Raw genomic sequence first — 24,639 nt, forward strand, 5'->3', positions numbered from 1 at the left:
GACTAACTGACTAGTGATGAAAAATGGATCTGAAATGATCACTTGGATTGAAAACTAGCCAAGGTAAAAAGTTTATTCTGGATGTGCAGCAGAGCATTTGAACAGTCTTATGGATTCAATGTCATATGGTATATTGGCTAATTCTCGCGTTTAACTGTGTAGTATGGCGGGCGAGGACGTCTCTGGTCGTGGCTAAATGGTAAAATTGACACCTTAAAAACAAGAAGTACTACAAAGGGCACTATTTCCAAAGACACATATATTAAAGCTTGTAAACGTATATAATAGATGGGAAAGAACTAATTAGATCAGTTGCCAAAGAGCAATAAGTATGTGTTATATGACTTTCACGAGATAATGTTAAACAATATGAAGAAACTGGATCCCCACGTACAGGATATAAACCACGCAATAGGTATGTGTCATATGAATTTCACGAGATAATGTTAAACAATATGAAGAAACTGGATCCCCACGTACAGGATATAAACCACATAATAAAGTTATTACCGTTAACAGAAGAAAGAACTTGTTGAATATTGCACTAATGTTTCTACATTATATTTTGGTTTATAACAACAAGAGATTTACGTAATCTAGCCAGGTCCGTAACTAGGGCATGAGAAAAGAGGAACCCGCCACCGACGCAACAGAAATTGAGGCCAAAACAAACAGTATGTTTTATACGTAAAAAAAAGTTAGTAAAGAATCACATAAAAGGTGCTCATTAATTTACAGTATTAAAAATATCATAATTTGTAGAAAAAAGTATTTTAGAGAATTCTCCGAAATCCGAAATAACTTTTAATATTAAATTAATTTCGATCAAAATTTGAAAAGTATGGTCCAAATTTAGTAGGATTACATACTTGGTTCATCAAAATTGGATAAAATTTGGAAGTGATAGAATAAAATAAATTTTTTTGATTCTGATGACGTCATAGAGTTAAAAAATTCGACTTTTTTGATAACACAAGCAAATTTGATACGATCTTATTGGAATTTTTTTTGAAACCCACTAATTATGGGTCATTCTTTAGAGCTGTGATGTCAGTTTTTCGCTAGCTATCACTTATTTGCTAAATTCCGGGACCAGAACACCACATTCTTGAAACCTATTAGAGCGAGGTTAATTTTGATCACAAATTTGAAAAGTATGGCCCAAATTTAGTAGAATAGCATACTTGGTTTATCAAAATTGGATAATATTTGGATGTGATAGAGCAAAATTAATTTTTTTAGATTCTGATGACGTCATAAAGTAAAAAATTCGATTTTTTTGATAACACTGGCAAATTGAAGATGTCAGTTTTTCGCTAGCTATCACATATTTGCTTAATTCCGGGACCAGGACACCACATTCTTGAAACCTATTAAAGCTAGGTAAAATTTTGAAATTTTTCCGAGCCCCGTAAAAATGAACACCCCATTACCGAGATTTTTTAATGTATAATTTGCTGACCACAAGGACATAAAGAACACACATACAAAGTCAATTAAAGGTACAAATGGAAGAAAATAAGACTCAGTTCAACAGAGAAATCTTTAATGCATAACAAAATAAAAATATTTACATAAAAATTATACATTATACATTATTACGAGTTACGACTACACAAAAATTAAAAATATTGCAAGTCAAAAATATATTTTCTGTTATGACTTAAGAGTTTGTTTTTCTTTTTTATTTGTTTTCTCTTTATAAAAAACAAAATATTCCAAGAAATTCTAGAATATTTTTTATAACACATTTATAACGAAAAATAATGCAAATGTACAAAGAAAAACCAAAATAAATAAAATCGTAAAAAAAACTAACTAAAAAAAATCTTAATCTACTAATCTTATAAAAAAGTAATGTTTAAGTATTTTAAATAATGTTTCGATATATTTATTAGGGAGTTGGCGCAATTATTTCATCGAAAATATCGCAATACTCTATGTTAAAGTTACGGTTAGTGTAAAAATTTTAGGCTTTTGACATGTTTCTTAATTTCCGGTGTTTTTCTTAAATTTTCGTCTTTCTTCCTTTATCGAAATTTACGACCTTCCGTTTTCGTTCTATATTTGATGATAATTTTTACACCAACGTAAAATTCCACGTTTAACATTATCATTATAGCATTATCATTGTAACAGTAGGTATTGTTGACGAAATTATGGTGAGGGGATGGCAAATAGAGAAGACGTATGCTTCGATGAGTTAAATTAACTATAAATAATTATGTATTTTCGAAAAATTTTCAAATAATCTATAATTTTTAAATGTTAATAACGATTTATTGCTAGCGTATAAAAAATTATTACATTAAAATTATCTTCAAAGTTATTTTATTCTAAATTTTCTATTTGTAGCTGAGGTTATGAATGAAACCGTTATTTTAATGATTTCTTTTTCATCTATTTAAAATTCTTAAAAATTACGAATGAGCAATAGAAGATCGGGTACAAAACTAAAACTCTCCTTTTTTATAAACTAAAAAGTGGAAAATCACCATCATAATTTTGCACACTGCAGTGAGGAACAAATTCGTAATTACATTAAGGACCTGGACAACCAAATAAGTTTCATTTTACTATCTTCTTTTTTGTATTTAAAATATTCCTTGAATGCCTGATTTTTTGAAAGCAGTGAAGTTCGTTAAAAATTGATTATTATATATACAGTTTCTAGTGCTCAGGTTATATTAATTATAATGTTAAAACACGCATTAAAGTATAACAGGGCAGGGCAGTTAATAATATATTTTCATTTTAGAAATTTAAAACTTTCTAATAAAATTTTGTTTTGCAATAACGTTTAATTAAGAGAAAGGGTTTTAGCTGTTAACAACGTATTTTTATACCATGTATATGAAATATACATAGTATATTAAGTTTAGTCCAAAGTTTGTAACGCTTAAAAATAGTGATGCTACGAAAAAAAATTTGGTTTAGATGTTCATAGAACCACCTAATTATAGTCCATTTCTGTATGTCTGTCTGTCTGTCGTCTGTCCGCCTGTCATCACGATTACTCAAAAACGAAAAGAGATATCAAGCTGAAATTTTTATAGTGTGCTTAAGACGTAAAAAGTGAGGTCGAGTTCGTAAATGAGCAACATAGGTCAACTGGGTCTTGGGCCCGTAAGACCCATCTTGTAAACCGTTAGTGATAGAACAAATGTTTAACTGTAAAAAATGTTCCTTATAAAAAAATAAACAACTTTTGTTTGAAACATTTTCTTGTAAACATCACTGTTTACCCACTTGGGCGCTAATTAGGTGAAAATTTTGTAGTATGTAATAATATGGAAATATCAATTATGTGTGTGTGGCTATTTAAGAGTGGAAATTTTTCTTTATTTACGTGATTTCAAAAAACAAACGATTGCGTCATCAAAACTGTCTATACATGGTATTTGAACAATTAACTCAGTCAATTGTTTTTTTTCACTTGTTATTTTGGATATTCAGGTCAACATAATAAGCCAGTTGGCGAATACTCAATGGCATTGCTTTTGCTGTTTTGTAATTGATCTCCATATGCTAAAAATAATCGTTGATTTGCAAGACAAGGCATATATGACTTAAATTAGACGAAAGTCATTATCAGTTAAGACATTAAATACCTCAACAACAAACAAATGAACTTAAGTTCTTTATTTTTCAGATTTAAATTAACATTAAGTAAAAAAAAAAAAAAACAATCATACGCCTTCCTTATCTAAACCAAACGGATATAACGAGTCCCATAAATAAAATTGAATTTGTCGATACTAAAAGTGTTGTTGATCTATTCGGTGTCGCTGTTTCTACCTTATGTTCTGGAGTATGGTGTGGACTACGACGTTTCCTTCGTGGCGATGATTTAATAAGTTTTGTGTTTGATTTTAACTGTGGCAACGAATCAATTTGAATAATATCTGGTACTGATGGTGGTAATTCTCCTTTAAATGGTACAAATTGGGGTGTATTTCGTACTAATTGTTCAATTTTTGATAAACCAGCATTTTGAGATGTAGAAGATGGAAATGCTGGTAATGGTGGCGATAAACTAATATCTGATAACAATTGTCCATCGTAAGTAACAATTGAACCGTTCGGAACGCTTAAATCAGGTTTTTGTTGCTGTTGATGCTGTTTTGTTTTTAAATGAACTGTTGGTGGGGGTAAATAAAATGAATCAATTCTTTCAGCTGCCATGACCATTTCATCAAAATTCTCTGGAATAGAATTTTGCGTTTCATCCACGATTTGTACGGATTGCTGTTGTTGATGACGGCTGTCAGGTGGGGATGGAATAAACATTGGTTCAAATGTTTCTGTTGATTGTTGGGATGATGTGAAATCATTATGTGTTTCTTGATTGGATAGATCAATAACACCAATATTATCGGATATTTGTTCCAAATCAGAGGAGATACGATCTTGTGCGATTTTTGTTATGATTGGTTTGAATCCACCTTCAATGATTATGGAATCGGGTCGGAAACCGGTGTTGATAGCAGGCTCCAAGGTTGATGTGATCAATTTGTGCCTAAAATCAGGTTTAATGGATATCATTTTTGAGGGAATTGGTTTTATGGTTGTGTTATGTATGATTTTTTTAATGTGTGTAGGTGTTGTAACTCTTAAATTTTGTGTTCGATTATTCAATTTTCGAAAATCTTGTACTACATCTACTGATAATGGTATTATTTTTTTAGATGATTCGTTTGTAAATGTTAATTGAGGTGTCGGTAGTATAAGGGGTGTGTGATTCTTAGGTGCAGGTAAGGCTGGTGGTATTAGTGGTAGTGTTTGAATATTGAGCGCAGGTAAAGCTGGCGGTGTGAAAGGTGTTTGGTTATTGGATGGCGGTTTTAAAGCAGCAATTTCAATATTATTAGTTGTCTTATCTGCATGTAAGGTCAAATCATTTTTATTAATCGGCAATGGCTTAAAGCTCGTGACATTTTTGAAGCTTTGCAATTTATGTTGCATTTGTGTTAAAATATTCCCATTTAAAATAATTTGTTGCTGTTTGAAATTATTTTGTGGATGTTTTGGACTTGGTGGTGGAAACATGAATGGAAGATCACCTCGATGGAAATGATGATGTGGTTTATTTGGAATTAACATCATAATCGGTTTTGGATGTAATGTTTTTGGTGGTGGATGTATTACAGGGCGTAAAATGGTTGACATTTGTTGGATTGGACGATGTTGCTTTGGACGAAAATATGGTTTTTTCATTGCGAAATTAGGATATAAAGGACGATGATATGGACGATGTGATATACCAAAGCGGGGTCCCATTTTTAAATGATTCATTGGTAGGGGTGGAGGTTTGAGAGGGGATTTGTTGTTAAAATAATAGGTTGTGTTAATTTTTGGTGGATACATTGCACCAGTGAGTGGTAAAGCATGTGGTAATGAAGCTGGCAATTCTTGAATTAGTCTGTTAGATAAATTTTGGCTTTCAGCTGGTTCACTGTCATTGACTTCAGTTGTGTCAGCTGGCGTTACATCTGTAGTTACAACGCTACTGTCAGTAGTGTAACTATCGATGCTTTCAGTTGTTACATCTGCAACGAATGTCGTTGTTTCATCCAATGGTTTAACCGTTGGAGGACTAATTGTTGTTGTTATTGTTGATGTTGAGGTTACCGTTGTTGTGTTAATAGTTGTTGGTGGGGGCAATGTTATAATATTAATTGCTGAATTTTTAAATGTTGTTGAATCGTCAATTGCAACAATTGCGGGTTGCAAAAGACTTGTCATTATTTGTGGGCTAGGCTTAAAATTAGATGATTGCAATGATGTTAATGTTAATGGTGAATGATGCGTTGTGCTAGGTGATGAAAAATGATAATATGAATTGCCACGATTATTAAATAAAGAATTTTTTCTAAATATGTCCGTGTTGTGGTATAAGTTATTCATATTATTCCCTAAAAATAAATTCTCACTAGGTTTAATTCGAGTTTCAACATTTATGGATGCACTGGCTTTGAAATCATCCGATGAATCGACGGTATCCACCAATGGATGCGATGATACGTACGCAGGTTGATATTCCGATGCGTCTGCTCTTACATCACATGAATTAAGTACATTTATTTTCCAACCCAAATAACGATGTGTGAAACACTAAAAAAAAATAAATATATACAAATAAAATTGACAATAACTTTTAAAAAGATAAAGGTAGATTTCGAAGTTTTATATTACCTACAATTGTGATTAAAAATTAGTACTACTTACAAAAGAAAGAAAAATTTCGATTTTGCTAAAAGTTTATAGTTTTTCACAGGGCTAATTAATAAGTGGCCATATCCATTCTTAGAAAATTTTTAACCTAATTTGATAAGAATCTTAACATTTTTTTATTATCAATGTTAGATATAAAAAAAAAGTTTATCCGAATATCATTCCGCTTAGGGCTTTAATGAACGGAGGATTTTCGCCGGAAGTCGGATGCACCTTTTTTTAAGTATGCTTTCAATCATCCTATCAATTCTGTTTAGTTAATTAAAAAAAAAAGATATACGCATTCTAAACGAGCATATATTTATGCAGGGGCCATAACTAGGGAGTGAAAAAGTGAGGCACCCACCAACGCCCAAGTTTTCCACGTTTCTGCAGGAATGTTACAAATCTAATTAAATTTTTTATGTTAAATACTATCTGTATACGCATTTTCATCAAGATCGTTAGAGCCGATCCCGATATATATAAGGCACTATCTAAATACTTGCCACCGGTGCTATGTTCCCTCGTTACCGCCCTGTAAAGTAAAATAAAATAAATTTTTTTATGAATTACTTTCTCTAATTCTTTCTTCTTGGCTTGCATCATTTTCGAGTATAAATCATCATATACAGTATACACACATTGAAATATGCACTTATCGGCAAGGATACTTATATAAATATTTTTACCTGAAATCTACCTGAAAATTTCTACAGTTATTAGAAATATTGTATTACCTGATAATAAACTGTATCTGGTGTATTTGCATCTGGAGTCCATGTTATAACGCCGGGTATACCTGGATCGCATCGCAATTGCAGATACCGTTGATACTCACCAAATGAACTGAAACTATCTGGATCAATTTCAACGTCAGGTTTTGTTTCCCATATGCAAAATCTACCTACTCCTGTTGGAACTATTTCTCCTGTTGGAGTTTGTGTTACACCAGCAAAGATTTGAACTTTCTATTGCAAAAAATGAACAAAATGTTAGTTAACATTGAAAAATACACCGAATTTAATTAATTTCAAAATATAACACGACAATTTCTTATTTAGTTGTCCAATGTTAGTACCTACAGTTAGTTTAGTAGATAAATTGAGCTTGCTTATAGAATTTCATATTAAATAGCCATCGTGATTGTCATGGCATACCTACTTGTATTTAGTCAAAAACACGGTTAATTCAGTATTAAATTGAGCAATAGTTACTTATAGTTAGTTTAGTAAACTAACAGGAATCTATTAAATTTTGTAACTTGCCAAGTTATGGTAAAGTCAAATCCTTTGTAGAATCCTACGTATAATAACGATTTATTGCGAATGGAAGTGAGTGGTTTGCGTTTTAAGCGTTTTTTTAATATCTAGGTTGGAAATATTTACATAAGGTTTTAAGATTAAAACCAAAGTTTTTTGCTTAAAAATTAGAAACAATTGCTGGAATTGAGTTTTTTTTTGTTGAATAAAATTGATCGAAAAGGGTTAAGTGTGCTATCACATGTGTGGTGGCCATTTAATATTTAAAAAATGGACTGCTAAGTAATAAATTAATTAAAATATGTTCAATTAAATAATAACTTTCTGTTTTATAATTTAAAATTGAATCCATCGTATCCGATTGTGGTATAAAAAAAGTGTGCAAATTTGAAAACGCTTTAAAAATATATCTATTTTTCCAAATTATTTTTTTATCACATTAAACTATATAAAATGCATAAGTAGGTACTGAAGACAATTTCCTTTGCAAGCAAATTGCATTATGTATATAAGTCAATTCAGCTATTCGCTCCGTGCGTGAGTTTCGTTTCCATGGTAACGATACACTACTTTAATTATAGAATTGTATGGATGCATATATAATTGTATGGATTGCATTTAAAACTTACATTTAAAATTTAATATTCTTGTCTCACAAATTTAAATAAATAATTATGATAATTTACATTTGAAAAATAATATTTGTGCAATTTGATTTCTTATTTTCACAATTTTTAATGCATTAAGTTTAATTAATTCGTGTTTTACAATAATTTTAATTTGACATTCTATTACATTAACATGTAAAGAATTGCAAATTAGTCATAACAGCCCCCTTTAACTCCAAAATTTTTCACTTAAAGCGCTGGCATCGATTTTATTGTCCCTACCATGACTACGCACACAACGAATAGTTTAGTTTGTCTATTTTGAGCGCAATGTTAATTTTTCGTGACCGTCAGTTTGTAAAAAACATTGCATTGAATTCTACGGAAAATATTCGATTTTTTACATTTATCTATTGGTTTGTTGCATCTTGACACTTTGCAGATGAATCTTCAAGTTATTCACCAAAGGCTGCAGAATTGTCAGTGTAATTAAAACCACTTCTTGTCGAATCTGCTTTTTCTGAGTTAGACGAAATGAAAAGATGATCTACTTATTTCCAATACAATTTAGAATATGCATTAATAATTAATACAATACTTAATTTACAACATTGACTTAAAAACACAATTAATTTTCTTCAGTAGATAATTTTTTAATGCATTTTATAGAGTTTAAATAAAAATATAATTTAAAAAAATTGAAGGAATTTCTTTATACAGCGTTTTAAAAATCGCAAATTTCAGCCCCACCCTTTATTTAAAAATACATTAGGTAATTCTATATGTAATTTTATGCTTACAGCTTTCTCTTCATCTGTTTTGTATTGGTAGCCACCTACTGGATCATCTGTTATATAAAACGGATGATATCTAGCTGGAATTTCGGGATCAAGTCCTGCTTCTGTTACGAATGAATATGTTTTTCCACGAACAACATTAATTTCTGGTATCAATAATCCATTTATATACCAACTAATTCCCCAGCCAACATGACCTTAAAAAATAAAATTTACAATAAATTATTTAGATAGATTTTGTAAGGATCCGTATAACTAAATGACGCTTAAATTTAGTATAAAAAAGACCAAATTTTGCCTTTATAATTTCTTGGCTTAAAATGGGATAATTCTTATTCAAGGGATAATTCTAATTCAAGAGATAGCCAATATATGAAACTGTACAAAAGAATATAGGCCATAGGATAGTGACGCATTTGGGTGCTTCATTTTCTCGCTTCTGTCTAGAAAAGCGCTAAAAGTATTCCAGTCTTGGGTGTTTCTTGTAACACTTATGCTTATATTTATTCTTACACTTTATTTAGTGAACAGGGAAAAGACAAGAAAATCGAGAATTTTTACTCATTATAGTTAAAACTGATATACTTTTCAAATTCCGAGACCCACCATGTTGGATTCCGTTTTCTACCATCATCTTACGGTCTAATACATGCATGAGAAACAAATTATATCCATGTTTTGCGGAAAAATGAATGTAATGATCTTCAATAAGACAAATAGAGCCTATACCTGTTATTGCTGGGTAACCTTGTTTTCCCCCAGTTAATCCCATTTGAGCATAAAATACTCCATCATCTGGTTCATCACATTCAATTGGTGGGATGACCCATGGTTTTACACCTCGTACTGGCTTAGGTGTTGGCACTGGACGAGGAGTGGTAGTAGTAGTCGTAGTGACATTAGTTCTTGAAATATGATTACGTGATTCTCCAGTTCTTTGTCGTGAACGACTTGATCCTCTAGAAGGTGTGTTACGTTCGACACTTCTTTCACTGCTACTACTACGATCTATTCCGCCTCCAGATCGACTACTAACTTCAACGAATCTGTTACCACCTCTTTGGGAGATTCTTGGACTTGTTGGAGCTATGTCAATAAATGGTGATAAAGTTGTTGTAGTACTAGGATATGATGATTTATCTGATTCTGGCATTGGACAATTCCATTTTGGTTGACGTCCAAAATTTATGAATTGATCATTTTTCAAATATTGACTGTGGAATGATACTTCATTACGTTGATTTAATGGACCAATTGCCCAGATAATTGCTTGGCTACGATTGTTATAAATTTGACGATCGAATTTATCAGACGGTTTTAATGCTCGTTGATATGTAACAATCGAATACCCATTGACCATGGCAGCGTTTAATAATCGAATATTATTGGTTTTGTCCTAAAACATTAAAAATGATTTAGCTTTATATGACCTTAATAATATATATATTCAGTCAGTAATTATAAAAATCTTCGCGACTGATTGGTAACAAGGCGACACTATTAACTTCAAATTTTAATACATTTTATTCAAAAAATCAATTTAAAAATTTTTCATTACCTGTAAACGTTCATCTGGACATGATCCATGGTTACCAGAACATTGAGATTTAGCGTCCAAATAATAATCTTCAGCGTATCCTTTTAATGTTTCTTTATCTACCCAAGCAACAACAACATCTCCTTTTACCATGACACTATGATTATCATCGCCTGATAATCCAAATGACATGTACTCGTTGTCTTCTAAAACAGCCATTAAATTTGTTAAATATTCGATCTAAACTTTACTATCTAAATTCTACCATCAAAACCATTTATAGTGAAATAGCCTTATATGAGACAAAAAGCACATCAACAAAACATTTATTATGATTGATCGTGTAGTAGAACCAGCTTTGGATACTTATTTTTACAAACATCTACCGAAAAATTTCAAAAATGCCATTTAATAAATCTTAATTCATAATATAATTAATGACGAAAATACTGTTTTGCTTATCCGTTAATATGTCTGAGCGGAATATTGAGTTTCATCTATGTCATTATAAACGGTTTTCATTTTATTTTCTGTATAATTTACCTAATTTGGATACCAATTGAATTACAATACTATCGCCAGCAACTGCCCATCTAACTTCAAACGCCAAGTCATCATTTAATACTTCGCAATTTAGTTTCGACTATGAATGGAAAAAATTTGAATTTTATTAAAAATTTTGACAAGAATTGTTTAAAGCTTAAGGTATTTTGATAGCGAAAAAATAAAAATGATCCAGAAAATTTAAAATTTTATTTATCAATTAAGGATTCTTGGCAAAAGGTCACATTTCTCATAAACTGTACAGAGAATCGATATAAATTTTTCACAAAAGATGAAAAAAAGGATGATTAATTGATAAAGATTTTTGGAAGATTTGTGTATAACTTTTTCGTTCGAGATTTTCTATGTACATCATTCTGTAATACTAATACATTTATTGGCATGGATATTTCATACTCAATATTTAAGTTCAGGAAGATTGTCAGATCTTACAGATCAATCGATATTGAAAATTATTATATGTATTTGAGAAAAATGTTTGCAGATACAACGTTGCTGCCTGCCATCGATGTTAAAAACTAGAAGCTAGAACTAAGACCCTGCAGCTTTTATATTGAAACATAAAAAATTTTATTGAGATTTGAAATATAATAAAATTAATTCAAAGCGGAATTGTAAACTTTTGTACATTTTAAGTTTCAATTTCAATTAGCTAATGTTGAAAATAACCTGTTGGGAAAAGAAGGTGTTTGTTTATAATTTAAAAGCATGTATATAATATATATTATAATATGTATATTAAAAATATATTTACATAATGTTTGTATGTAGAGGTACGTACATAAATATATATATTTATTAAAAAAATAGTATTAGTATGAACTGGCCAGAAAATAATCTTATATAAATATTTTAGAAATAGTACTTTTTAATACCACATAACTTAATTATATAAAATGACACCCAAAATGATGAAAAAAATAATTAATGAATAAAACGATATATAAATAATACTTTTGAACTTCTTTTAGTCCTTAATTTAATGGTAAAAGCCTCTTTAAAAATGGTTAAATTCTAATTTTTTAATAGCATGAATATTTACTAGCAATTACCCTACGGCACTTAATTGGAAAATTATGATTATCCTAATCATTCAATAATCAGATTTGCTTATCTAGTTATTCGAATTTAAGCGATGTAGGAGTCGATACAAAAAAATATTTTAGAAGAAGTTCTTGGAGCTATCTCTAGCAAACAATTTGCTCAAAAGAAAATATACATCTGCATGCGAAACATGTATTACTGCTGTGTAATTCAGAGTATTTTTTACGTGGACCAGACAATGGCAAAATCTTGGTTTCTTATGATGTTCTTTTACAGATGAGAAAACCAGAAGCACATCATATTGCAAAAAGAGAAATTTTTATAATATACATTTTCGTTAAAATAAAGAAAAGATACTATTTGGAATGGAGTTTAATGTGCAAATCGGTCAAATTACGTTACCAATTTTCCCTTTAAGTTAATCACTAGTAGACATAGAGCTATTGTTTATGTGCTGGGGTGGGGAGTCACAAAAATGTAAGTACACTCACTAATGTCCGTTTTAAATGGCAAGATTTTTTTTTTGTATTTACACCCTTTTCAAATAATGCTTTACATTTTTAATTTACTATATTCAAAAACTATGGCAATGTTACTAAAAGTTTTAGAAGCTGTAACGCACAACGGTTTAGTAAAAATACAATCGTACTTTGGTGAAATAAAAATTTTTGTTTATGAAATAAATGTATTTGAGGTAGGTCGGAATGTTCAAAGTCTCTTGATCACAATTTAAAATTGTGACTTTTAAAAAAATAATCGGTGATTGACCTTCATAAAAGTTTTCATCATGAAGAAAATTTATCACAGATTCTGTTTATGCAAAAAAACATTACCTTACGATATTTGTATAGCATTTTATTACATTTACGTGATACAAATTGCCTAGTTGATTAGTTGACTAGTAATGTGTCGGCCGAACTACTTTAAAATTGTTTTCAAATAAAATTGTTATTTCACCAAAAGTTTGGTAATTTCTACAAATAAGCAATAAACTAAAAAAATATAGATAAACCATAACAATAAATTGTATTCATAAAATGATACTATTGTTTTGAATTATTGCTATACTTTTTCATCAAAATAGTTGGTAATAGTTACTTAGGATACTAGTGGGATAGTAGCATTATTAAAGTACGCCTGCGACGAGTGCGTAGCACGAGTTGTACAATCGCAGAATTACGTTCATAATGCGCTATCACACGTATATCGTACAAAAATTTCTCTAAAATGTGACAAACAAGTTTGCCATAGTTTATTAAGAGAAATAGAAAATTAAAAAAGTTTCTATTATAACTGAATTCATTAACACACTAGGGCGGGTAATGACCTATTTTTCCCAGGCATACTGAGTGAGAAAAGTACCTACTTCTTTCACTACTTCTCCTCACGGGCGTAGATAAAGTAAATTTCTCTAACAGTGTACTCTTATTGCTTCTCACCCTTTATAAAATAGTTCAAATTGTAATTCATTATTTTCTTATTTCGTAATTGTAAATATAAATATTATGAATATATTAATTTTTCTGGTAACATGGTTTCTGGTAACTTCGAAAAATATAGTCTTTTTAATATAATACCAATCTAAATTTTATAAATCATTGTACCCTGCATCTTAAAAATTAAAAAGAAAAATAAACTTAAATACATATGAGAAGAAATCTTTAACCCGTACATTTTCGATCATTATAATTTTTTTTTGGATTATCTCACTGAAATCATCAAAATTTTTACAAGCAAAATATTTGGCTGGTTGTATTTTTCATGGAAATAATTTGGGATCGCATTTTACGATCACAAAAAAACATGTTTAATTTTAATCAAAATACACTGGGAATTATTTTATTATGGATTGAGATAAAATTTTATTTTTAGAAATTATCCAATTTTTATGGCTATTTTGAAATTTAAAAACATGTTTTTACTAGGATGTTTTATAACGAGTACCCACGCAAAATGCAGTGATATAGAAAAATATTTTAAGCAGAAAAGTTATTAGAAATTATTTTTATTTGATATACTACTTGTGAGAAGTTAATTAAATATTTAGCAGTGATTGGAATTTTCTTTTATACAATAACTTATTGTGTTTTACGCAAATTAATTTAACTGATTAATATCTCTCTTTTCGAATCATAAGACAGCACTAAATATATGCAAAGTTCGTTCGAATCACCGACGAATATCTTTAATGCAAGTGCTTTGCCTTCTAAAATTTCCCCTTTGATTTTACCCTGGGTAATCAAACAGAGCGACGTTTGTTCTCTTATCACTAAGAACATTATTATAATCTTATTATTGTTTGTTATAGCTTTAATGATTTGGAAAATTCTCTAAAAATAAAACTAATATTTTGAATGATAATATTTACAAATATAATTTAATCTAGAAGGTCTATGTTAGTAAGAAATTATTTTTTTCCATCCAGCTAGAAACTTTCAATGTGTTATATGTCATAATAGATCTAAATGTAAGCAGATAATAAACTTTGACAGTTAATATAGTAGAGTGAAATTACGCCTTGTGTATGGATTAAAAGTTCGAGCAGTGAAACTTTGGGGTTTTTCTTTTCACATCAAAATAAGTATTTTTTGAAATTTTTTACTTTCCCGGAGTGGTGCAACATGTTTAAAAATCAAAATGGCGTCAAAAATGAAATTTTTTTCAGAAATTTTATCATTTTTATTTTATATTCGCAAAAGGAGACATCGGTGCATATCCAAATTTGGTAGGTTTGTAGTCCATGTTAAGAACTACTCCTCATAATTTTTTGGTGGGGTTTCGTACCTTCCCCTCCCAGTTATATATATATGTATACATACATATGGTAAAACAGTTCATTTGATTATAACTTGAAAAATATTCGATTGATTTTAATGAAACTAATATCAATAGTAGGTTTTATTACTTACAACTTTCGGTTAAAATTTTAGCGAAATCCGTTAAATAGTTCTCCCAAAATTTCCAATTTAGGGAATTGTTTAAAATGGCTGCCATTTTATGCCATTTTGTCCTACGAGGTTAAATTTTTTTTTAAATTGTAGCATTTTTTATTATCTTTCGATTTTATAATAAGTGGCTTACCCGTAAAATGACTCCTTGATCCATATTTTTGCGAAAAACGGAAAATTTAACACTTTCTGGAAATAATTGCTTGGGGGGTGTATGGGCTGGCATTTCTGGCTTTGGGGGGTGTTTTTTGCTTTGGCATGAGAAAACTATTTTTAAAAGAGGTCTATATGGTTTAAAGCAAAATTTTTAAGTTTTAACCCCCGCGCTGTAAGGGGGAAGGGATGTATGAAATAAATGTATCTTAAAAGATTTTAAAAAGAGGTCAAAATAGCTTAAAATGCTAAAGTGACCCAAAATTTTAGATGTTTTTATTAATATAGCACTTTTTACAACATCCACCCCTTCCCCTCCCGCTTTCATATTTTTTTGCAAATTCAAAATTTTTATGACGTATAAAGAGGTTTTGGGGGTCGCTGATCTCGAATTTTGCAATAGATTATCAAAAACAATTGTAATATTTTTAGGGGGTGTACTTATTTGGGCCAAAAGTTCGAGATCAGCGACCCCCAAAACCTCTTTTGTACGTCATAAAAATTTTGAATTTGCAAAAAATATGAAAGCGGGAGGGGAAGGGGTGGATGTTGTAAAAAGTGCTATATTAATAAAAGCATCTAAAATTTTGGGTTACTTTAGCATTTTAAACTATTTTGACCTCTTTTTAAAATCTTTTAAGATACATTTATTTCATACACCCCTTCCCCCTTACAGCGCGGGGGTTAAAACTTAAAAATTTTGCTTTAAACCATATAGACCTCTTTTAAAAATAGTTTTCTCATGCCAAAGCAAAAAACACCCCCCAAAGCCAGTCCACACACCCCCAAGCAATTATTTCCAGAAAGTGTTAAATTTTCCGTTTTTCGCAAAAATATGGATCAAGGAGTCATTTTACGGGTAAGCCACTTATTATAAAATCGAAAGATAATAAAAAATGCTACAATTTAAAAAAAAATTTAACCTCGTAGGACAAAATGGCATAAAATGGCAGCCATTTTAAATAATTCCCTAAATTGGAAATTTTGGGAGAACTATTTAACGGATTTCGCTAAAATTTTAACCGAAAGTTGTAAGTAATAAAACCTACTATTGATATTAGTTTCATTAAAATCAATCGAATATTTTTCAAGTTATAATCAAATGAACTGTTTTACCATATGTATGTATACATATATATATATAACTGGGAGGGGAAGGTACGAAACCCCACCAAAAAATTATGAGGAGTAGTTCTTAACATGGACTACAAACCTACCAAATTTGGATATGCACCGATGTCTCCTTTTGCGAATATAAAATAAAAATGATAAAATTTCTGAAAAAAATTTCATTTTTGACGCCATTTTGATTTTTAAACATGTTGCACCACTCCGGGAAAGTAAAAAATTTCAAAAAATACTTATTTTGATGTGAAAAGAAAAACCCCAAAGTTTCGCTGCTCGAACTTTTAATCCATATAACAGCCTTTTTTTGCTTAGATTTACTCCAGTAATAGGGGATTTTAAGAGGAAGATACCCAGTTAATTTTTACTAGTATGCAAGATATGAAGGTTTAAAATTCCTGATTAAACAAAGAGGAAGATATCTGTTAGTGCAACCTTTGAATGTAGTTTTTGATTGCTTATAACTTTTCCCTTTTTTTAGTCAATTTTAATTTCACTTTGAAATTTTGTCATGGTATCAAGTCTAGTTTTACATTTTTATGGGTAATATGACAAAATCGACACCAGGATTATCTGCTATTATTAGTGTATTCGTGCATAGAAAAATTAATAGTTAATAAATGCTACCAGTTTGAATCGATGTATGTCTTTTGATAATAAAAAACCGAGTAACTTGATCGATAACAGCCAGAGTAGATTCATTCAAAGACGTTGCCTGCCTTTTAAAAATGCTTCATTTACCTACGCATCATATTTTAATTATTTTAACAGGAAAATTAACTTTAATCGACAAGCATCGACAGTGTGGTTATTTGAGAACTATCCACATATGGTTTTTTTTATCGTAAAGCTAACCCGTGAAAAATACACAGAGGAACAATTTTTTGTTGGTTGCCGTATTCTTAAGAAACAGAAATAACAAAAAAAAAGCTGTAAGCTTTCTGTTCACATTAAGAAAGTTAATTTTGGTAAGAAACATCTAACTACATCGATTCAGTGGGTATTTCATGACCGTAAACAATGCAATGAAGTATAAAATTTATCGAAGATAATAAATGACCTGAAGTATGTTTTGAGACGACGCAAGGTTGAAGAGGAGTCACAGGCAAAACTGCCAAAACGCGAAGAATTTGGTAGACATTTGGAAACGCATCTTTGTTACAAATATCGAGTAATTCAGTTGTAGATTATAAATCAATTTTTGAATCATCGTAATATTTTCTCGAATTTTGATTGTCTCAATTTTTGGGTGAAAAAATGCCACTCGAAGCACGGGCCTGTATATTTCCTCTAATATTTACCGCTTACAAGTAACTTGACAGACATTTATTCTCACTACCATAAAAAAATAAGGCCTCTTAATCATAGTCTTAATTGGATGAATCTTCTCAGACTCTGGTTAGGGCTGAATTTCCTGAGTCTTCAGCAGATTTACACGCAACCCCACTTGAAGTGATATGCAAATGTGGTTCTTGAAGTTATACTAGTAGCACAAGTGTTGATGAATCACATAAGTAGTTCGTATATGATTGAGGTATGAGATTCTAAGTAGTGATGGGAAATACTAAATTGGTCTCCGACCAAATTCATGTAAGAGCCGGGACTTTTTCGCATTCTGGTTGGAAAAATGAACGCAAGCTTATGCTATAATCAATTTTGCCTGTAGCAATAATATAGATTATTAAGGCGTATCGGTCAATGTTCACCCGACTTGAGCCATGGAAGTATGTGACAGAGGTATATGAGGCCGAGTAGAAAATGGATAATGTTAGATTTTTCTGCGCCCAGGTTGGAGTTAGAGTTGGTCAAACGGAATTAAAACTTCAAAGAACATGAAGAAACTTCCAGAAACATTCAGCTACAAGTTCCAGAAAAATGCAGGTCAAATATAATGTTTCTCTGTGTTTATTTCGGCATAGACCTTGCTTAATAGCACATTAAACGTATTCTAATCAGTTGGAAATTTTTTCTTACAAACATTTAACTACTAGACTATATCATGAACGATAAGAATTTATCCAAAATGATTGAATGTATATGGATTTTGTACATTCGCTGGTTGAATATCAAATCGATTAAATGATGCAGACCTATCTATTTGATATTGGGGTTGATGATATTGATTTGTGTTTGCTGACAATTGTTGTAATTGTTGGTATTGATTTTGTTGTTGAGTATATACATTTTGTTGTTGGTAATACAAATTTGGATCAACATTTTGTGGTTGTTGATACACATTTTGTTGGTATAAATTTGGATTTTGGGAATTTATAAAATACGTTTGTGTTTGCTGGGGCAAATCATTACGCCGTTCAATATGAGGAATTGAAATTGATTGTTGAAACTGATAGTCAGTATCTTGTGCTTGTTGCTGTTGAAGCAGATGTGCGGGTCTAAATGCTATTTGTGGTCTAAATGTGGTTGCTTCCACATATTGCCCAGATGCCTGATAGTGTTGTTGACGTTGTTGTTGAAGTATTTGTTGTTGATGTTGTGTCGGTTGTTGAGTTTGGTGTTGCTGATCATTCCCAAATAGGAAACTATTTTGTGCCGGTGTTATGAAGTCTATTGCACGTGCTCGTTTCTGCAACAGACAGAAACAGAAATTGTGTTTTTTTCTCTTTTTTAGTCTAAATAACTAGGCAAATTTGTTTTTAAAGCATACAGGGTGCTTGAAAATTATATCTAAAGTTTCTGGAGTGATAGATCTAATCGAAAAGACAGTTTTTAATTTTAAACTTTTGTCCAAAAATGGTTTGGAAAATATAGTACTAAAGGGCATTTTTAGTAATCAAATGGTTTACTAATCAATGTGTGGCTTGGAATGCATGAAAATCAAGTTCGATAAATTTGAAAAACTCGATTTTCATAAATTTGATAAGTGAGCCATGATCAAAACTTCAACTTTGTTTACCTTAATACCAAACTTAGTTTTATCAATCCTCCAAAAGGTAAACAGAAAGAAACATATAAATTTCGCTTTATTATGCCGCGAGTCCATAAAAAAAACTATTAAAAAACTGACAGCCAGCCCATAATCAATTAGTTAGCTCTGGTATTTCAAAATATTATACTTCGATAAGGAACCATTCTGAGCCCAAGTTTATAATCAAAAGTTGTTTATTTTAGATCTATCAATTTTGAAAACTGAGGATAGTTATTTTAAAACACCATGTAATATTCCTTGCGTGATAAGCGCAAATACTTTAAAGCTTAGCAAGCGGAATGACTTAAATCTTTTTGGTCTTAAGCAAAAATTTTAGAAATTATTTTTGAATATCTAAAATTGTTTCTTAAAACAAATTTCAGTTTCTGTCCGTTGTCAGATGAATAGTACTTCGTAATAATGTAATGTTGTAATATTTCAAAAATCACTTTAAAATATGCCAAAGATTTAATGTGGATTAAAGTGATTTTTGAAATTTCTAATGTATACCTACTTAAATTTAAAAAATATAACACGATTCTTAAAATGTGTTATAATCTGGATCCAAATTCTTTATATTTAGGATTAAAAATTTATGTAGTACCTACTTAATTTATTTGTCAATTCTATAAAGATGCCTAACGATATGTCACAGTCGTACGTACTAACCCAAATAAGCTTATTTTATCTTTCTTGCCCTTATGTAATAATTAGAGACAAATGAAAGACGGTCCAAATTTATATTTTGCCTTCGGGGCAATGCGGTAAATGCGCTCTGCTCTCTTTAAAGCGCATATTAGTGTCAGGGAGTACCCACCACGAGTTTTCATTCTATCTTGACTATTGTATTTAGTCAAGAATAATAATTTTGTTTGAAAAACAAAAAATGTTTAAATATTTTTTCAATTCGACTTAACATACAAATTAGTTATTGATAAGTTTGAAATTATCACTAATTATTGAAAAATCTATTCGCTCCGTGCGTGAGTTTCGTTTCCATGGTAACGATACACTACTTTAATTATAGAATTGTATGGATGCATATATAATTGTATAGATTGCATTTAAGACTTACATTAAAAATTTAATATTCTTGTCTCACAAATTTAAATAAATAATTATGATAATTTACATTTGAAAAATAATATTTGTTCAATTTGATTTCTTATTTTCACAATTTTTAATGCATTAAGTTTAATTAATTCGTGTTTTTCAATAATTTTAATTTGACATTTCTATTACATTAACATGTAAAGAATTGCAAATTAGTCATAACAGCCCCCTTTAATTCCAAAATTTTTCACTTAAAGCGCTGGCATCGATTTTATTGTCCCTACCATGACTACGCACACAACGAATAGAGGTTCAATAATAATGTCATAGAGTTCATTGGAAAAATCTATTTCTAATCGAGTGTCCTTCACGATGGGTGACAAGCAATATGGGATTAACAACATAATTGTCCACTGGACTCTATATACTGGACGATTAATTTATGATTGGACTATAGTTGAATAAACCTACCGGATTTTGATAAAGAATTCAAAAAATTTTTGCAAATGGCTAATTTTAAAAAAAAATAGGTTTTTTTGTTGGAAAAAATACAGAAAAGGTGTTTGTCAGTTTCGGAACGATCCACACGAACTTATGCACGCGGTTTTATCTCAATATTGTTTTCTTTGTTGACATTTTCTTGAATATCTCTGCTTCTATTGAGCGGATTGAGACGAATAAAAAAAAGATTTGTTCTTAAGAATTTTTGCATTAACCTTGACTGCCATCGAATCCCCATAAAATAACCTCAAAATCTTAAGAAAACCGCTGTAACCTCATATTTTAAACTTATTCTGATAACTTTTCAAAAAAAGAAGGAATTCGGTTGAAATCTGGAAATAGAAGCAGAGATATTCAAGAAAATGTCACCAAAGAAAACATGTTGAGATAAAAACGCGTGCATAAGTTCGTGAGGATCGTTACGGAACCGGCAAACACTTTTTCTGTATTTTTTACATCAAAAGAAATCTATTAAAAAAAAAATTGCCATTTAAAAAAAATTTATCGAAATTCGGTAAATTTATTCTACTACTATACTGCGCAAAACACAGACTACTACAAATTTAAGTTTTACCTTAATTTACTTACCTATATTTCTATAAAATAAATAAATCATTAAAATGTGTAAAAATTAGTTTCTGAACTCTATAAGAATTGCATTTTAACAATTATGACATCATATTCTTTTTTAAATTCACATAATTTCTATATTATGGGATTAAAATAAATAATTTGAATTTTTTTAACTAAAATTTTTAATAATTATTTACAATTAATACAGGTTTGTTTTCTTAAAATAAATTCTTTTAATAACAATAATTAATTATCATTAATTTATAATTTCATTAATAAAATTTTTAGTTAACACTTTTAAATATTATTTATTTATTTTTTTTTAAAAGAAAAAATGAAATATTAATTTTAAATTTGGATATTTAGTTTTTAGCTGTTATATCATTTTGTATTTATAATCCTGATGATTAAATAATAATAATTAATTACCATGATGCATAATAAATGTAATTAATTACCGTTTTAGCATATCTTTGTTAAATTTGATATATTTAATTTATTTTGATGAATAAATGGAAACAGATTTTCACTACTTATTTCTGAATAGATGTTCATTATTTATTTCAGAAAGCCAAGATCCGAGTGTAATGGGAAATTTTATGGCAAAAGGTATAAATACTTTCATAAAATACTCTGGAAATGCCATATTTTTGAAGTAAAATGTATTCGCGAACTAGGGATATATCAAATTTTAAATGTGGCCAAGTGACATCACAAACGTATACATAGGCATGCTTGATTTCTAAAAATAGAATTACCAGAACAGTTATCTTTCGTAGGGTGATTTTCTCTTTTTAACGTGGATTTTTGTGATAGTGATCACAGAACATTAGGAAATTTAATCAAAATATACATTGTTATTTATGAAAATCTAAGTTTGAAAACTATAAAACTTTGTAAAAAATAAAGACTGTTTGTTATTTTAATTAGGTGCTATGATCGAGTTACATTTCGATTGAGTATTACAACAATTTTTTCTATTCCATTATGAAATTAGGATTATAATCATTTATTTATGGGTATTCAAACATTCTTCAATTTCATTTCAACCGTATTTATAGTAGCAAATAAAGGACTCATTGAGGCGTATGCCTTAAAAATTGAAATTTGTTCCTTATATTCAAGTTTTAAGTCCTTCGAAAAGTGGCAGGTTTAAATTTTTCTTTTGCTGAAATGGTATACTGGGTTCCCATCAAAATTAAGGAAAATCTTGCTGCCAGATCAAAGACGAAGACTAAGAATAGGTGTAGAAATCAAGACTAGGTCTAAGGTTGTATTTGCAAGACTAAGGCCAAGACTCGAAAATCTTGCCCATCATTGCAAAAAGCCAAACGGTGTTCTGGATGAAATCGAGCACTGCTTACAGAATAAGTATAAGCCACGGTTTTTCAATTTAATGGTAAATGGTTACTTAATAATATTTTGTAAATAATTTAATTTATTTATTATATTCTTAAATTTTCTTAACATATTATACCAAAGACTTAAGACCGATTTTAATTTAAATAGTCTGGTATCATAGCATCAGATTCACTTACGAACTTGATCATAGGTAAACAATGGTAATCGCAAATTTATTATATTAACCATTTTCTTTGCATGGTAGACGAAAGGACACGCTTTCAAAAGTATTACTTCTATTATTAATTAAAAATGGCGTTTGATAAACCATGAATACTTTGATAATGATATATAATTAATTATTTTTTTAATAGAACTACACAAGCTATTAAAATTTCTATTAGTATTATTTTGTTAATTATCGAAAAAAAATCTTTAAGATCAGTTAGAGGGTATTTGGATAGATAAATACTGTGTTGTATTAATATGATATCTTAAAGTGTAGTATTAGTAATTTGCCATAAAAATGCTTCTGTTTTTTTGAAGTCGGAAAGTAAGTGGTAAATCAATCGTTATTTTACTATTAATTCATAAAATACACAAGATTCCTTAATTTACTTCATTATGATTTATGTATGTATGACTATTATAATCATTAGTTTTTACTAAAAAAAAATTTTCAAAGAGAACCTACTGAAAATGACATTTTTGCACATTACGGTAAAAAACTGTTAATGTACATACGTTTTTGGAAAGCATTTTGACTGGAAGTTTTTTCTGGAAAAGGTACGCAAAGTGTATAATATTTTTTTTGAATCTTTTTCAAAATAAGTAGTATGCAAAAAAATTGTTGTAACTAACTTGTTGAGTGGCTAGTTCATTAGCTATAAGAAAAAAGTAATTTATTTATACTCAAAATGTCGTAGTTTTTGTACGATCCTCATTTTTAGCAAAAAGGTGTGGATCGAACTCTGTATATTTTCGACCTAGAAGCACGGTTGATTGGTCAAAGATGTCACAAATAGTAAGCTCTAGTATAATATTCTACAATATTTGTATCGAATTATCAAAGATCTTACCTAAAATGATGGAACGCTTTGGGAATTGAGAAAATTGATTAATATATGATTTTTTTCCGATTTTCTTAGAAGCTCAAAGGAATATTATCATCGCATTTGACTAGTATAAACTTTATAATAGTAAGTTCTTTATGAAAACCGCCTGTACATACGCATACTATTTTCATTTCATTAGTTTCAAATTTTAAATTAAGATTTAGGTTTGTTAGTTAATATAATTAAAATTTTTAAAAACAAAATATTTTATCGAATCCATATGTATCAATTTAAAACTCAACAAAGATATGTTATACTTCAAATTTGTATCATTAATACACATTAATGAATCATTTGACTTTCTTCATAACCAACAGTTATAATAAATAGCCTTTCTTTTATGTTCTGTCTATGATAACAACTTTCACTGCATCTCACCATTCATTTTATTAAAACTTTTTTAAATAAATATTTTGTAACTTTAATTATTATAAAAATTGCTTTTGCAAACCAAACCTTATATGAAAAGCACGTGTATATTTAAAAAAACTTTTAAATATCCCTTAACCAAAAATAGGACAATCCATTCTCTATTAAGGCAAAAACCATATCCAAGCAGTATTAAGCTACTAATAGTAATTGTTGCAATATAGATAGATACTTTAGAAAAAACTATAATGTAAAAATTCTTAGCCAATATAGTTTTCTCCACAAATTATAAAATTTGTTTAAAATTAAAAAAGGGTTATAATAAATTGCTTTATTGTTTTAAGTTATAAATTTAATAAATATATAAAGCTACAGAAACATAGTTCCATATAGTTGTGGGACACTACAGTAATTTTTGTTTCTGTGCTGAGAAAAATTCCACGGAATAAATGTTAACCAAATGAATTTAAAAAAAAAAAAAAAAAATGTGTCCATTATTAAAAAAAAAAA

The 24,639-nt window shown here is 29.6% G+C and overlaps 1 protein-coding gene across 1 annotated transcript in view; it reads right to left on the reverse strand.

Annotated features, from left to right (window-relative positions):
• Positions 1-3,395: 3,395 nt before the first annotated feature.
• The window catches only part of LOC123290797 (protein Skeletor, isoforms D/E-like), a 56,601-nt gene continuing 35,357 nt past the window's right edge, over positions 3,396-24,639 (reverse strand). Inside the window, exons 6-12 of the mRNA XM_044871132.1 lie at positions 10,961-11,060; positions 10,439-10,623; positions 9,610-10,276; positions 8,884-9,077; positions 6,954-7,184; positions 5,034-6,114; positions 3,396-4,880 (exon numbers count right to left, since the gene is read on the reverse strand). Of these exons, the coding sequence (XP_044727067.1) occupies positions 3,703-4,880; positions 5,034-6,114; positions 6,954-7,184; positions 8,884-9,077; positions 9,610-10,276; positions 10,439-10,623; positions 10,961-11,060 (3,636 nt within the window). The 3' untranslated portion in view covers positions 3,396-3,702. The remainder of the gene's footprint in view (positions 4,881-5,033; positions 6,115-6,953; positions 7,185-8,883; positions 9,078-9,609; positions 10,277-10,438; positions 10,624-10,960; positions 11,061-24,639) is intronic.

This window comes from Chrysoperla carnea, chromosome 1 (genome assembly GCF_905475395.1).
Source record: "Chrysoperla carnea chromosome 1, inChrCarn1.1, whole genome shotgun sequence".
NCBI lineage: Eukaryota > Metazoa > Arthropoda > Insecta > Neuroptera > Chrysopidae > Chrysoperla > Chrysoperla carnea.